Here is a 16462-nt window from a genome sequence, read left to right on the forward strand (position 1 = left end):
AAGAAATTGGGTACTTATGTAATATCTGGGCTCCCGATTTTCTTATGAGACCGCATCCCCTCGCGGGGCTTGCTGCGCTCGCCACACTATATAACATCAACTCCATGCATAGTTGGATAGTAGGGGTATGAAAGTACCAGAAATTGTTAATAAAATAATAAAAAATAATAGTAAAGCTGCACATTAATGTATTAGCATCCAATAGAGGGCGACATCCCAGTCACTCTGCGGCTGGTCGGCGTGACCCTGCCCGTCTCTGCTTCTGGGAGACGGGCAGGGTTAGGGGGTTTCAGGGCGGTGGTGGGGACCGGTGGGGGCAGAGCCGGCCCTAGCCTAAATGATGCCCTAGGCAAGATTTTGGCTGGTGCCCCCTAGCACCCCCACTAGTTCCGCCTCTGACCCTGCTCCCCTTTCCTAGCACCATCAACCCTCATCATAGCAGTCATCATTTAGGTGCCCCTACCCGCAATTTTTTAAATAGAAACAGTGCACACATTCGGCGCACAGCCCAAACAGGGGTGTGTTCTTGCTGGGAAGGGGCATGGCCACACAATAGTACCCCCAATTCAAATTATGCCACACAGTAGTGCAGCTTTATTCACATTATATCATGTGATGGTGTCACTTATTCACGTTACATCACACTGTAGTACCACTTTACCTTATATACATTACTCTTCACATTAATGTAGTAGCATCCAATAGAGGGCGACATAAGTAAAGCTGAACACTGCAATGCATTAGCAGCCAATAGAGGGCGACATAGAGTAAAGCTGAACACTGTAATGCATTAGCATCCAATAGGCGGCGACATAGAGTAAAGCTACACATTAATGTATTAGCATCCAATAAGGGGTGACATAGAGTAAAGCTGCTCACTGTAATGCATTAGCATCCAATAGAGGGCGACATAGAGTAAAGCTGAACACTGCAATGCATTAGCATCCAATAGAGGGCGACATAGAGTAAAGTTGAACACTATAATGCATTAGCATCCAATAGAGGGCGACATAGAGTAAAGCTGAACACTGTAATGCATTAGCATCCAATAGAGGGCGATATAGAGTAAAGCTGCACATTAATGTATTAGAATCCAATAGAGGGCGACATAGAGTAAATCTGAATACTGTAATGCAGGGGTTCCCAAACTTTTTTGACTCACGGCACCCTGAAGCATCAGAATTTTTTTCGCGGCACCCCTAGGCTAAAGGTTTCTCATTGAGAAAGTCAGAAACAAATATTAAATTGAATAAATTGTGTTTGTATCTCATCCTTAGGATCAGTTATGTTGTAATGGACAAAATGTACTTCTGTTTGTCCATAATTTGACTATTATATTGGATATAAATAACTTGAATTGGTCCTGGACCATCAACCCAGGGCACCCCTGCAAGTCCCCCAAGGCACCCCAGTGTGCCATGGCACACAGTTTGGGAACCACTGCTGTAATGCATTAACATCCAACAGAGTGCAACGTAGAGTAAAGCTGCACATTAATGCATTAGCATCCAATAGAGGGCGACATAGAGTTAAAGCTGAACACTGTAATGCATTAGCATCCAATAGAGGGCGATATAGAGTAAAGCTGCACATTAATGTATTAGCATCCAACAGAGGGCAACAGAGTAAAGCTGCACATTAATGTATTAGAATCCAATAGAGGGCGACATAGAGTAAAGCTGAATACTGTAATGCATTAACATCCAACAGAGGGCAACGTAGAGTAAAGCTGCACATTAATGTATTAGCATCCAATAGAGGGCAACACATATTTATTATTTTGTTGGGGCAATCATAAATTTACTGGTAGAGTCAACTTAAATGCAGTGTTCCTGATGGCTGGCTCACTCCATAGAGAAAAGTCATACAAAGGAAGATACTGGGTACACCAAGAAATGCCCATTTCATGTAAAAAAAACAACAGCTGTGCCCGGAGCCAGTCATGGTGGGCATGCATGTTACAGTGTACGTCTCCACATTTGGAACTGCATGCACCAGGGTCCAGACACAAGTGCATTGCTACAATTGTGTATCTTACACCAAAAAACATTGCTGCAGCCTGCACCCCACCTGTTAATCAATACAGATGGAGACCTTCTCTTTCATTCTCAGCGCTCGCCAGAACCTCCCCGCTGCCGAGCGCTGGTGGAGAGGGACCTCATCAGACTGGGACGTACGTGCGTCTCACACGCATGCACATCCCAGTCACTCTGCAGCTGGTCGGCATGACCCTGCCCGTCTCTGCTTCAGGGAGACGGGCAGGGTTAGGGGGTTTCAGGGCGGTGGTGGGGACTGGTGGATGGCGGTGGGGGCAGAGCTGGCCCTAGCCTAAATGATGCCCTATTCAAGATTTTGGCTGGTGCCCGATAGCACCGCCACTAGTTCCGCCTCTGACCCTGCTCCCCTTTCCCAGCACCATCAACCCTGATCATAGCAGTCATAATTTAGGTGCACCTACCCGCAATATTTTAAATAGAAACAGTGCACACATTCGGCGCACAGCCCAAACAGGGGTGTGTTCTTGCTGGGAAGGGGCATGGCCACACAATAGTACCCCCAATTCAAATTATGCCACACAGTAGTGCAACTTTATTCACATTATATCATGTGATGGTGTCCTTTATTCATGTTACATCACACTGTAGTACCACTTTACCTTATGTACATTACTCTTCACATTATACCCTTAGAAAAAAATCCTGAGAAAATATTGTATTTTAAGCACCTCCATGGCCACACTGCAACCCAGCACAAAAGCAGTGTGTGCTGGGCAGAGGAGAAGAGCCGCTGCAGCTGCTGTTGTCACTTAAGGGGAGGGGGCCCGGGGCCCCCACTGAGCCCTTCCATCAGACTTTGGCCTGGGTAATTTGTACCCCCTACCCCTTTCTCTCGGCACCCCTGATAATATCACACAGTAATGCCCCTTACACATTATGCCAACCTTTATTAATGCCCTTCATACACATAATGACACACATAATGCCCCTTACACATATGTTGCACATTATTAATGACCTTATACACATGACACACATAATGCCTGTTACACATATGTCGCACATTAATAATGTGTTTATACATGACACACATAATGCCCCTTACACATATGTCACACATTATTAATGCAATTATACATGACACACATAATGCCCCTTACACATATGCCGAACACTATTGCACAACCAACCCACCCGCAGACAGCACTCACACAGCTGCTAACACTGTGACCTCTGCCTCTGCTTAGATACAGATGTTTCATCATACATCTTGCCTCAATAGGTCATGCTGCTCCTGGCCAGTTCTGCTAACGTTGGGTGCCTTTTTTGCTGAAAATTTGTCTTATTTGCATTGTTATGACCAGCACACACAAGGAGCTTCCGATGATTAAAATGATATGCAGCATGCCTATATTCTGTGTGCCACTGTGGCTGTACCTGCATACGGAACGCTACGTTATAGTGATTTCCATGTATACACTATTTCATATGCAGATACAGCCTCACTCACACACAGAATATAGGCATGCTGCATATCATTTTAATCAGCAGAAGCTGCTGATGCCCCTAGGCATTCCAAATGCCCTAGGCAATTGCCTAGTTTGCCTATGCCTAAGGCCGGCTCTGGGCGGGGGAAGCGGTGGGCGGCGGCGGGGAGCTCCGTAGTAATGGTGCATGCGAGCATCTCATGGCTGGGGGGGCTGGCGATGGAATCGCCAGCCCCTGCAAGAAAGAGGCTGGCTCCCTCTATATATATAAGGCTAACTACGCCTTACCTCTGTGAGGTGAAGTACCACCACTATCCACTAAAGGCCACTCAACAGACTCAATTATTCCTTTGTGTACTAAAAGATGTCATAACAGAAAGTGAAAGCAATTTTTGCAGGGTTACCGATCTATTTGAAACTCGCTGGATATGGAGAGATGGAGCTGTGAAGACAGAGATTGGAGGCAGAGGTTGATTTTTCTCAAAGCATCCTAGGTGCCTCTCTAGGGCCCGGAAGGTCCAAAGGGGCTCCTTGAAGATTTCCTGGAAAAATGTTCCTAAAGGAGGTCTATGTGACATCGCATGGACCTGCCCACACTTCCTAATGTTCCTTTAATGTTCTTTAATAAGATAGAAAATATTTGACACACAAAATGGTTCTGGGTATTTAGATTACATTAAATGTGACACAGATATGAAGCCTGATTCAAATCTGTAAACAATGCGGTGTTCATGCAGCTGAGCATTTATCCGTAGACTATGTATGCGCCAAGTTTCTCTATTGATGCAGCCTGCAATCAGCACCAAAAATATAGTGCTATGGACAGGGCCGCTGAGGGGTATGCCGGGCCCTGTTAAAATTGGGGGGTGATCTAATTGTTGGAGGCGTGACCACCTCCCGCGAGCTCTCACGCTGTCAGTGAGACACTCATGCTGAGCCTACTGCCGCTGCTGCGGCCCTGGCTATGGATTGTTTGATGGAGGAGCGCCCAAATCAGTATATTGCCTAGGGCCCCATGAGGGCTAAATCCACCTCTGATTGGAGGTAGGAGCACATAAGGATTGGAGGTGGGTGGAGAGTTTGTGGGCGAAAAAATGTCACAGCTCAGAGTGAAAATATAAACTGTCACAGCTCAAAGTGAAAGTACATTGCAGAAGCTGTCATTTTGACAGACTTTTAACTAGAGATGTGCCGGTTCTGTTTTTTTCCAGATTGACTCGGATCTTAAAGTAGGATCTTATTGGCTATCCAGTGCATGTGACAGACTATAGCCAATCAGAAAAATCCAAATTTGCTCTAATTGGTGATAAGAACCGAGTAAATGCGGTTGATAGAGTGAATCTTACTAAACACTATATTGTCTATATAAGCTGAATATTCCTTTTAGTAAGATGTATTATTAGAATTATGGCAAATGTATGTTCATCTTCAAGAAGCTGAAATAGTTAAGCTTTACATATAGTCAGCTTGTCCTTGGTTCTACTAGAATCCCAATTAAAATGGATATGAACCAGCTGTGGGATGTAGGAGAGGACCACATTCTTAAAGTAAGATAAGAAAGAGAAAAACATGCAATTCCATTTTAATGAGAAGAGTTTTGATGAAATCCATATGCCTTTGTGAAGTGACTTAGAAATACTCCCATCATTAGAAGTAAACGCCTATGTTATCGTCAGAGATACCACGTTTTTTGCACGTTGAACCAAAGTTTTAATTGTAACCCCACCTTTGGGGTGTGTTGAATATGAATATGTATGCTTTCTTTAATATCTCCTCCTTGCTGGGAGGAGAGCAACATTATGTTAAAGTATAAATATGATTTATTGAGCTCATTAAACAAAGAACTTTCCAAGCTTCCCTGACGTCAGCTTATCTTTGTGGTCCTGTGATTTCTGAATATGGCCGATGCTCAAATTACTTTTTCACGGTTAAAACCGAACCCACACATCTCTACTTTTAACCAGTAGAAGTATAAGAATAATTTTTCAAACACAGCCTATAACCTGGCAGTTAGGAGCTGATTTTCCTGGTACTTTATCTCTCTCTCCGTGTTCTCTCTCCCCCGATGGATTGTGTTTTAAATCGTTTTCTCAGTAATAATGTGAGAAAAAGCCTTTGTGTAATTAAATTCCCTATCAATAATATTTCTAATTATTTTCAGGTCATAACTCTCCCCGTCTATCCCAGGAAATGCCAAGAACGAGGGAATTCCGTCTAACGCGAAATAACCTGGCCCCAATACCGGATCACTGTGTAAAGAAAAGTAAGTGTATAGATGTAAGCTCCTCATCATCAGAAATACTGTGTACAGCACAGTACGTACAGCACAGTATGTACAGCACAGCACGTGGCTCACTATCACTTCTCCTATTCAATATTTGTATTTCTGGAAAATGAAAGTAGCTGATGTTCTGAGAATTGTGACTGCTTTCATTTTCTAGAATGGTATTTACAGGAAAATGAACAATATACAAAAGTATTTATTACACATATAACGATAAAGAATACAGTTAAGGCCCATACATGCTGGGAAATTTTGAGCTGAAAGCCGCACAAACTTGGTGTTTCGAACGGCTTTCAGCTCAAAGCCGCCCAGTGTACGGCCCTGCGATGAGAAAGCCGTTCATCTGCTGGTATTACCAGCAGATGAACGGCTTTGTGGATGGCTTTGCATAGCTCCCCCATCGATGGCAAAACTATTCAATATCGGCCATAAACCATTGATGATTTCTAATCATCGATGGTCAATCTCCATCCCTAATCCTAGTCCCACACGGATTAAACGAGGGGTATGAGATTACTCCATTTATTAACTAATACTTTTTGTAGTCCGAATAATTGTTATAATGATGTCTCAAATATATATACAGTTTTACTAAATTCAATGCTTCCAGATGAAGCATTCTATGTAGGTTTTTCATGTTTTTTGTTATATGCTGTTTTTCACATTATTTGTTCCTTTATATATTTGTCTTTTTAGATATTAGGGGGATACAGTCAGCGTAGTCACAAAAACCCAATGGTGGAATGGAACAGCATTGTTCCATTCCACCATTGGGTCTTTGTGACTACGCTGACTGTTTGTTCACCTGAAAACCTCTTATGGCTAAGGGCTGTATTCAATGAGAATTATTCTTCGTGCATGGCGAGAGATTTTTTCTCTCGCCATGCACTCGCCCTGTTCCGGAGGGCTCGCTGCCACTCCTGCTCCCACTATTCAATGTGGTTAAGACTCGCCGCCACTCGCGGTGAGTCTTAACCCCTGCAGCGGACGAGCGTCTGCGGCAGGGAGCTGGCAGGGAGCCGGGGGACGGTGGCAGCCAGGGAGATTAAAGTCTCCCTGGCTGCCCCAGAACATATGTGGAGGGGAGGTGGGCTCCCCGGGACCCAGGCAGCACAAGCTGCCCCCCCTATAGCCAGCGGGGGACCCAGTATTCACTGCACCCGATCGTGCATATGTAATGATCGGGTGCAGTGAATATATGAATATCTAATGAGCGGCTCGAGAGCTCCGGCCCCCTGCTGGCTGCTCTGTGTAAAAAAAAATATTAAAAAAATATATTTTTTTAAATTAAATATATATTCATGTGTATGAATAAAAATAGCATGCCCCTTCACAGAAAAAAATCCTGATTTTTGGACACCAAAATAAAAAAAAAACCTTTTAGTTTAAAAGTTCACATTCCAGTTCTCCATGAAAAGATGGAGAATTGCGACACGGAGAGACACGGAGAGATACGGCGAAAATCACTTAGAAAGACGGCGAAAATATCACATTGAATAGGGTGGTTCACTTTTGGAGAGCAAAATGCTCCTTCCAACGTGAAAATAGCACAAACTCACCATAAAACACGGCAAATTTTTCCCAATGAATACTGCCCTAAGTAATATATTGTTTTTTTTCTATCTAACACAGATGCTAGCTCGATTATATATTGCTGAGTATCTTATGACTAAGTACTATATTGTTTGTTTCTGTATGATATAGGCTCCTTGAGAAAGGTCCATGATTGGGGACCAACATGTCAGCTGTATGGATGTTAAGCTGTCTTAATTGGATATAAAACTTTTTACTTCTTGTGTTGAAATAAACATTAGCCAAGATTTATAACAAGTTTTACTTGGTTATATTGGAGAGTGCTCCTTATTTCTCACTAATACCCCGTTCTCATTGCCTAAAAAACCCAGGTATTTGGCAGGGCGAGCAGTAATTTCCCGTGTCGTGTCTCAGTGTGAATGCGTCCTTGTAAAATTCCCGGGTGTTATGCCCCGGGAATTACACACGGGTTTTTTGCAGGGTTTTTCCTGGGTAAAACACGGGTGTACTTCAGTTGCTTCTCGGCCTTTTGGCTAAGATCAAGTGTAGTATCTGTTCTTATCAGTTGGTATGGACTGGCCTCTGGCAGAGAATAGAGAAAGGTGGGACTGAGTAGCTGCTCTGATGGGCGGAGGGTGTGGGACCCCTCTGTTTTTTCCCGGGAGCAGTGAAAAGTCTCACTAAGTATCTTCACCTCTGCCTTTGGTAGGAGGTGTTGTTTCCGTAAATCCACTGGTAAGAGGGGGGGAGAAACACTGGGCCTAGTAGATTGACTCTCTTGACGGGGTTCGTAGCCCCCGAAGGATGAGTCAGCGAAAGGCTCAGTCTAGTATCCATTCCCAGGGAGCGGAGAAAAGCTGAGACCGAGTAGATTGGTCCAGGTTGGCTAACCACCAGCCTGGGCACAGCGAAAAGCTCAGCCTAGTATCTTAACCCTGGGAGCGGAGAAACACTGGGACTGAGTAGATTGCTCTTCCGAGGGGGGTGCAGCCCCTAAGGGAGTCTTTCGAAAGGCTCAGTGGAGTACCCATTCCCATGCCAGGGGCTGGAAAGTGCCTGCTGCTGAGACGGAGAAACACTTGGTTGGACGCTGGCTGCTTGGAGTCCGAGGCTGCACTGTGCCCCCGGGGAAACTCGGGGGTGCCAAAATCACCATGCACTAGTATGGCACTAGCACTGCGCACTTCCCCTCTAGGTTAGCGCTTCACGTCCTTACCTCGTCCTTTTGGATGGGGTAGGACAATTTTTCACACCCCCACCCCGGCCTTCTGGCTGGGGTCCTCTTTATTATTTATTTCTCTTCTTCTTCACGTTCGTGCACTTTTCACGTTTTCTGTTTTCTGTAGTGTGTCACGTTTTTTTGGGTTGTGTGGTCGTCCCTTACGGGCCTTCCATTTCCCCAACGTGCCAAAGCTCTCTCCTTTTGGGGAGAGCTGCGGTCCCCCCGAGGACGACCCCGAGCCGCAAGGCGGAGGGAAGTCCACTGCGGGTCTCTCCAAAGCATGGGCTGCGGAGGACCCACCGTCCTAACCCTTTCGGGGGTTGAGGAATGAGGGTCTCTCTAAGCTTCGGCGAAGAGGACCCACCGTTCCCTATTTTCCCCTCGTCGGCCTTATGGCTGAGAGGGGTTAGGGGAAAAACGGGGCCCGTCTCCTTCGGGAGATAAGCCCACTCGATCGCACGGCCGCTTTTGCACGTGTTTAGGCACAGCACTGGTGGTAGGGAGCACACCTCGGGCTCCTGAGTTTCTTCAAACTCACGGGTGTACTTCAGTCTGAACAGCGCAGACACGGGTTTTTCAAACATGATGGAAAAAAAGAAGCTCATTGGGGGATGTGATCAGGTGACATGTGACGTCCATTTAGTGCTGCGTCTGACGTCCATATGCTGCGTCGAGGAGAGCAGACATGTCGCATTGGAGGGATGAGGAAGTGCTCGAGTTGCTTGCAGTGAGAGGAGAGGAGGAGATTAAAAAACAAGTGACCGGCACAGTGAAGGACTCCGTTGTTTACTACAACATCGCCAAAATCCTGTCTGCCCGTGGCATCGTCAAAACGCAGCAACAGGTAGTGAATAAACTCAAAGCCCTGCGGAAGCAGTATGCTAAGGTCCATGACCTAAACAGGAGGAAGAGTGGTGGTGCCTGTATGGACTGGCCATTTTATGACCAGTGCAATGTCATCTTTGGGAACTCTGCACTGGCTAATCCCATATCACTGTCCTCCTCCAGCAGTTTTGCTGGCAGTGCAGCAAGTGTCTGTGAAGAAAACGCAGTAGCAGCAGCAGCGTCACCCATTGACCTTGAGGCCACAGACAGTGAAATGGATTCCCGCTCAGTCCATGGTGAAGCCCAATGTGAAGTTCTGGATTCATCATTTAACTCCCACAATTCCGCTGTAGGCCCCACCGCATTCTCTTCACCTGTGCAGCATCCGCCATCACCTTTGCAGCGACCACCATCAACGCCTGCATCATCACTACCTGCTGAAGGAAGTCCAGCCTTTGAAGCATTGCCACAGAGTGCACGTCCAAAGTTGCGCACCAACAGTAAGTTTATAACTTTTACACACACCATTATTACACAGTACTATATTTTTGTTTATTAAAGAAATATGTCGCAGCATGTAGCAAGAGTGCAGGAGGGAAAAGGCCTCAAGCATGCATGTGCCAACACTGCTTTTTTATTTAAGTATTTTTGAAATTTAACATCCACATGCATCTGTGCAGAGGGGATCTGATTCAGGCCTGTCAGCAACATTGCTAACAGGTCTGAATGAGAAGTTAAGGTTTTACTGATATCTAGCCTTCAGCACAGATGGTTTTCCGAGTGCATGGGCACCAACAATGTCTTTTGGGTAGAAGGAGAAGTAACATTATTATAGTCTTGTATAGTAATGTGTTGTTTGTTTTTCCCATAGTTTATAATGTGCCACTGAGAAGAAAGAGGGCCACAAAGATGGAACAAGCCACAAAAGCAATGACCACCGTAATGCTTGAACACCTGAAGGAAATGGATCATTCGATGCAAGTTCATGAAGATGCTCGTCTGCAGCGATTTATGGACAATGAGCGTGACCTAAAGAACACGTTCATTACTGCCATTGTTGGTATGCATGAGCGTATCAATCGAGAGAACCGAGATACGCAGATGGAGTTCCTTAATAGTCTATTTAGGGCACAAGGCCATGTACTGCCCCAGCCACCACACAATAATTTTCAGTATGGTTATCCAATGTATAGCGCAGGCCAACCAAATTTTGTAGCCCCAAACCAGGGGAACATGGTGCCACACAGCACACCTCACCATCCACCAATGTCACACCTTTTCCCTGAGTATGCTGCTGGGACTCCTCAGCCTCAAGCAAATGCCCTCCATTTCCCTGAGTGTACAGCAGGTCCACCTCAGCCTCCCCCAGTTCCACCGCACTCCCCAGAGTATGCGTCTGGGACACCACAACCTCCAGCAAATCCTCGACATTTCCAAGAGCGTACAGCTGGTGCACCTCAGCCTCCACCAGTTCCTCCGCAGTGCCCTGAGTATGCTGCTGGGACACCTCAGCCTCCAGCAAATCACTGCCATTTCCCTGAGCGTACACCGGGTGCAACTCAGCCTCCCACAGTTCCACCGCACTGCCTTGATTATGCGGCTGGTCCACATAGTCATGCGGAGAATCGAACGGCTCCAAGAAAGGAATACCCCCGCTACCATGTGCTGTAGAGGTGTTTAGTGACTTTTTGTTTATTTGGCTGCCCACCCGGCCTGTACAGAAGTTATGTAAGGCGTTTGGGTATTGTCATTACAATTTTATTATATTTTTCTATGTGCATTTTTGGTACACTTTATGCTATTTAACTAAAAAAATATATGTTGTACATATGAATAAAATATGTACAAACAAACAGAAATGTTTTTGAAGTTTATTGAAAATTAAAAACTATTGTACACTAGTGGGTTAAAGCAAATATGTGATTGGTAATGGTGTTGCGAATGTCTTCTGCACATGTGTTTGTCCCCTCATACATCTCAGAATCTGCAGAGTGATCTGATACCTCAGGCTCCAGTACGGTCCATTCTGGTAGAAACTGTTCTTTCTTAAACTCACATATGTTGTGCAACACACAGCAGGCAGCAACTACATGAGGCATGAAGCTGGTATCAATGTCATTGCGCTTCATTAAACAACGCCAACGGCCTTTTAGACGGCCAAAGGCATTTTCTACCACCATTCGTGCAGAACTGAGGGTGTGGGTGAAATCAATTTGTTCCGGGGTAAGTTGATGGCGCTGGGTGAACCCCTTCATTAACCATCGTTGTAATGGGTATGCTGCATCCCCGATTATATGTACTGGGATCTCCACCCCATCGATGATCTTCGATTTCTGCAAAGTAAAATAAGAGTTACAATATGGAATTCTTGGAGTACAAGTATGCTATTCTGATTGCCACTTTTCTCTACCGGTGTAAAGAGAGACATTGAAAAACAACAATACATGTGGTACGTTGGTTATACATACATGCATACATAACACTAAAAATATCCCAACTGCAACAAGCAAAAACATATCTTTACCTCTCTAGGGAACAACCAGCCATCCTGCTTCTCCTCAGCAATAAGGTATAGGTCCGAATTTGCTAGAACCCTTGCATCATGGGAACGGCCAGGCCAGCCAATGAAGACATCAGTGAAGCTGAAAATATAAAGTGTTAAGATTTCTGTTTAGTTACCCTAGCAATACGCAAAGCACAGTTTAATATTATCATAAAAAAATGTACTTACCAATACTTGTGGTCCACTACAGCCTGTAGAATTATGGAGTGCCAGCCTTTGCGATTAAAGTAATCCGCATGGTTTTCTGTGGGGGCAATAATAGGAATGTGTGTACCGTCTATAGCTCCAGCACACTGTGGATATCCACGATGCAGGAAACCAGCAAGATGTCGTCCAACCTTTGTCCTTGAGGTAAGGTGATGAAACGACGGTAAAGTCCTTCCAGCAAAGCCTGCGTCACCTCATGAACTAAAGTGCATACAGTGGATCTCCCCACTCCAAACAAGCAGGCGACTGTGCGGTATTCTCCCGGTGTAGCATACCACCATAGCGCTATCGCTAGTCTCTTTCTAGGTGAGATGGGTATTCTGCAGTTTGTGGTCTGTCTGGAAAGTGCAGGGGTTAGAAGGTCCAGCACATACTGAAAGGTCCCACGTGACATGCGAAAATGCTCCATCCACTGGTCATCCTCATAACCCTCCACTGTAGACCAAAATACCTCGCCATGAGAGCAGTCTCTGGTCCACATTCGCCGGGTACTGGATGTGCTGAACCTCAATATGGAGGTAACGCTGGAGGTGATGAAAGCTCTTCTCCTTCGCACATAATGAAGGCGAGCACTGTCTCTCTCAGCAAGAAATTGCGCTCTCCTCCTCTTCAAGGTGCATTGTGCAAGGTAGCACAATGTAAGCAGCTGCAGCAAGCTCTCATTTGCTGCATGAAACAGCAAAATGGTGCAAAACAAAAGCATCTCATCAGCCATGATTCCAGCAATGCAGTGTGCTTGGAAAAAACAGGCCACTTTATATGACATCATCCTCAGCCAGCCAATAACAGCTGCTTTCTAAAACAGCCAATCACAGCTACTTTTTCAACAGCCAATCAAAGCTGCTTTTATATTCACACACTTGTTGGCAGGGCAGACCAGGGGAAGCAGTGTGAACGCGTCATACACGGGAATTTCCCGGGTTTAAGGTGCTGTATGAACGGGGTAGAAAAGTATCCATTCTCTGTGCCCCGCCAAAAACCCGGCAAGAAAAACCCGGGATTTTGCAGGGGTGGCAATGAGAACATGGTATAACTGGTGGGGAACCAATGGACTATTTTTTGCACCTGCTACCTTCTGTGTTTGTGGATGTGTGAGAAAGAGATGTAGTTTCACTCTCTGCCAGTGGATGGCAGTGTTTCGGAGACACATATGTTCTCATTGATATTTGATAATCAAGGTCCCAATGAAAAGACCAGCATTCAGCACCTACATGATAGGGGAGCCTTGTCACCAACGCAAGCAGACGGTTTCTCTTAAAATAGGGATTTTCTATAACTCAGTCCCATACATATTCCTTTTCTGGTTGGCATTGTTGCAACACTATTCCACATGGAGCAAACTTAATATTGACCTCAAGTTTACCATGTGACTACATAGTTTTAGCCAACCATCATATCTTTCCCCTCCATTGTGTCAGCTTTGTAGAAAAATAAATATTACTCAAGGTTGCAATATTATTTCTCAGAATTACAGGAAAAATGTGTTTTGATAAATGCTATTTTTTTTTAAACAAAATAGATAGGTACTTTTCACAGGACAGTGAAATGATTATTAACAAGATAACATGATGTGTATTTTACAATGGGCTAAGGAAATCCTGCTTCCTGATACCATATCCAGCCTTAGACGGGAATTCAGGATGTTTCCCGAACACTCTTCAGTTGCATGTCATAGTTATGTATGGTTCATGTCGATGAGAGTGTATTTTATAGTAAACATGTTCTGTTGCTATGTGCAATGAAACAAATATTACGGAGGGGTCTTATCGTTATCTATTAACTTCTACAAAAGTTGGTGTCAAATAACTTTTCCTTCTACTTTTGTAGAACTTCCCATTAATAAGATAAGAACCACTTGGCCCATCTAGTCTGCCCCTTTTTTAAACATGTTACCTCAAGCCATATTTGATCCTTATTTCTTTCTGTAAGGTTATCCATATGTCCAGGGGCGTAACTAACTATTTAGCGTCTCCCCGGCGCACGTTTATTCGGCGCCCCCCCCCCCCTCCACACACACCTAACCTGCCCCCCCTTCTTACCCGCGGTCTGCGTCTCGCCCGGCTCTGTCGGGACCTTCCTGACGTCACGGTCCCGGCCAGCTCCTGCTGCTACAATGAAAACGGACTCTTAGAAAATGGCTGTACTCATACTGCAGACAGAAAACTGTCTGCAGTATGGGGGCAGCCATTTTCTAATTGTCAGTTTTCATTGCAGCAGGAGCCGGCCGGGACCGTGACGTCAGGAAGGTCCCGACAGAGAGCCGGGCGAGACGCAGACCGCGGGTAACTATAGCCCTGCAGCCCCCCCGGCGGCGCCCCCAATTTCTCTGCGCCCCCCCCCCCCCGCCACCGCGGGGGCTGTGGAGCTATAGTTACGCCACTTCATATGTCTATCCCAAGCATTAAATGGCTCTACTGTATTTGCCTCTACCACCTCTGATGGGAGGCTATTCCACTTATCCACCACACTTTCTGTGAAGTATTTTTTCCTCAAATTTCCCCTGAATCTTCCTCCCTCTAGTGTCAGTGCATGTCCTCGTGTTCTGTTGCTCCTCTTCCTGTGAAGAATGTCTCCCATCTGTACCTTGTTAAACCCCTTGATATATTTGAAATTTTCTATCATGTCCCCCCTTTCCTGTCACGTGACGAAGGCCTCAGGCATAGGCTCGGACCGATGTACAAATCGGGGAGGCTTGATCAGACCTTTGTACATGAACAGCACCGAAGTGCACCCAGAGGCAGTAAACAAGCAGAGGTAAAAGTACAACCAGTTTTATTATGGAGGCTGGAAACAGAAGGTTGTACTTGGCAACTGATGATATAGTAATGTATGCAATTGGTGACAAGCAACGGCAATAATGGAAGCAAGATGACAGTTGCAGTTCAAAGCACTGATGAAGTCCATAAAGTCTATAAGCCAATAACTACAGAGTGGTAATACGTTACGTGGAGTTGCTTGAACTGTGGAATACTTGGAATGCTGGTTAGAACAGTGGAACGATGGTAGAATATTGACTGGAATGCTGAACGATGGTAGAACATCGACTGGAATGCTGAATGATGGTAGAACATCGACTGTAATTCTGAACGATGTTAGCACATCGACTGTAATTCTGAACGATGGAAGAACATCGACTGGAATGCAGAACGATGGTAGAACATCGACAGGAGCTAGGCTGGAGACTTCTGAGGTGAGTAGCCCTTGCTGGACTCAGGAACACAGGAGCTGGAATACCTGGAACTTGAACACACACAGCAGCAGCAGCAGCAGCAAAGACACAACTGAATCACAGGAGACAATTGAAGCACTAGCAATGTGTCTTGGATTTCCCAGCATACATAAATTGGCTGGGCAATTATGACAGGGAACTAGACTACACATGATTGGCAGCAGAAGATCTCACACAGAGCTAGGACTACCACAGAGCATAGTCTCTCTAGGAAGCGTGATTGCAATCTAATTGCAGCTGGCTGGAATACACAGCAGTGAATAGTACAATGACAGGCCAGATACACAGAGTTCAGACAGGATTGTGACATTTCCCTTCTCTGCTCTAAACTATACATATTAAGATCTTTTAGTCTTTCCTGGTACGTTTTGTGATGTACAGATGGAGCGTCCCTCTTCCTTGCAGGGGCTGGCGAATCTTCCAGCCGCCAGAAGGGGACGCGTACACATCCCCTTACAACAGAGCTCCCCCGGGTCCACGCCGCCTAGCCGTGGGTCCCCAACGCGGTCCCCCACCTCCCCGCTCCCCTCCTCCCCGCTCCCCCTGCTAACCCTGCTCGTCTCCCTGAAGCGGAGACTGGCAGGGTTTCCTTCCCGGCCACCAGGAAACTGGGACACACGTGCATGTGGGATGCTCGCGCGTCCCAGTCAGATGGGGCGCTGGCTTGCCAGTGGGGGCGTTCTGGCGAGCCCCAGCACTGGCTGAGAGGCGTTCCATCTGTAGTCCATGCACCATTTTAGTTGCCCTTCTTTGTACAGTCTCAAATGTATTTATATCCTTCTGGAGGTATGGCCTCCAGAACTGAACACAGTACTCTAGGTGAGGTTGTACCATATTCTTTCTTTCTACTGCTGATACCTCCAGCGGTGTAGCTAGGTGCCATGCTGCCCAAGGGCATATTTCGCGCCCCCCTCCGGTAATGAATTGGGGGCGTGGCTAACAGAATCTGCTGCGCTATATAAGAACCTGTAACGGAATCTGCTGCGCTATATAAGACACTGTAACGGAATCTGCTGCGCTATATAAGACACTGTAACGGAATCTGCTGCGCTATATAAGACACTGTAACGGAATCTGCTGCGCTATATAAGACACTGTAACGGAATCTGCTGCGC

The 16462-nt window shown here is 45.8% G+C and overlaps 2 protein-coding genes and 1 pseudogene across 3 annotated transcripts in view; all 3 read left to right on the top strand.

Moving 5' to 3' along the window:
• ANKRD55 (ankyrin repeat domain 55) overlaps positions 1 to 16462 on the top strand; it is a 105088-nt gene that overhangs the window by 78766 nt on the left and 9860 nt on the right. For both annotated transcript variants that reach the window (XM_083153531.1, XM_083153537.1), the window contains one exon: positions 5646 to 5747. In XM_083153531.1, coding sequence (XP_083009657.1) covers positions 5646 to 5747 — 102 coding nt within the window. The remainder of the gene's footprint in view (positions 1 to 5645; positions 5748 to 16462) is intronic.
• Positions 5767 to 14140, top strand: LOC146020423 (uncharacterized). The gene is made up of 2 exons (XM_083153549.1): positions 5767 to 9848; positions 10220 to 14140. Exons 1-2 carry the CDS (start codon positions 9209 to 9211, stop codon positions 11017 to 11019), a joined length of 1440 nt encoding a protein of 479 aa, XP_083009675.1. The 5' UTR covers positions 5767 to 9208; the 3' UTR covers positions 11020 to 14140.
• Positions 7815 to 7950, top strand: LOC146045234 (U2 spliceosomal RNA; annotated as a pseudogene).

The sequence above is a fragment of the Crinia signifera genome, chromosome 1 (assembly GCF_055691185.1).
Source record: "Crinia signifera chromosome 1, ASM5569118v1, whole genome shotgun sequence".
NCBI lineage: Eukaryota > Metazoa > Chordata > Amphibia > Anura > Myobatrachidae > Crinia > Crinia signifera.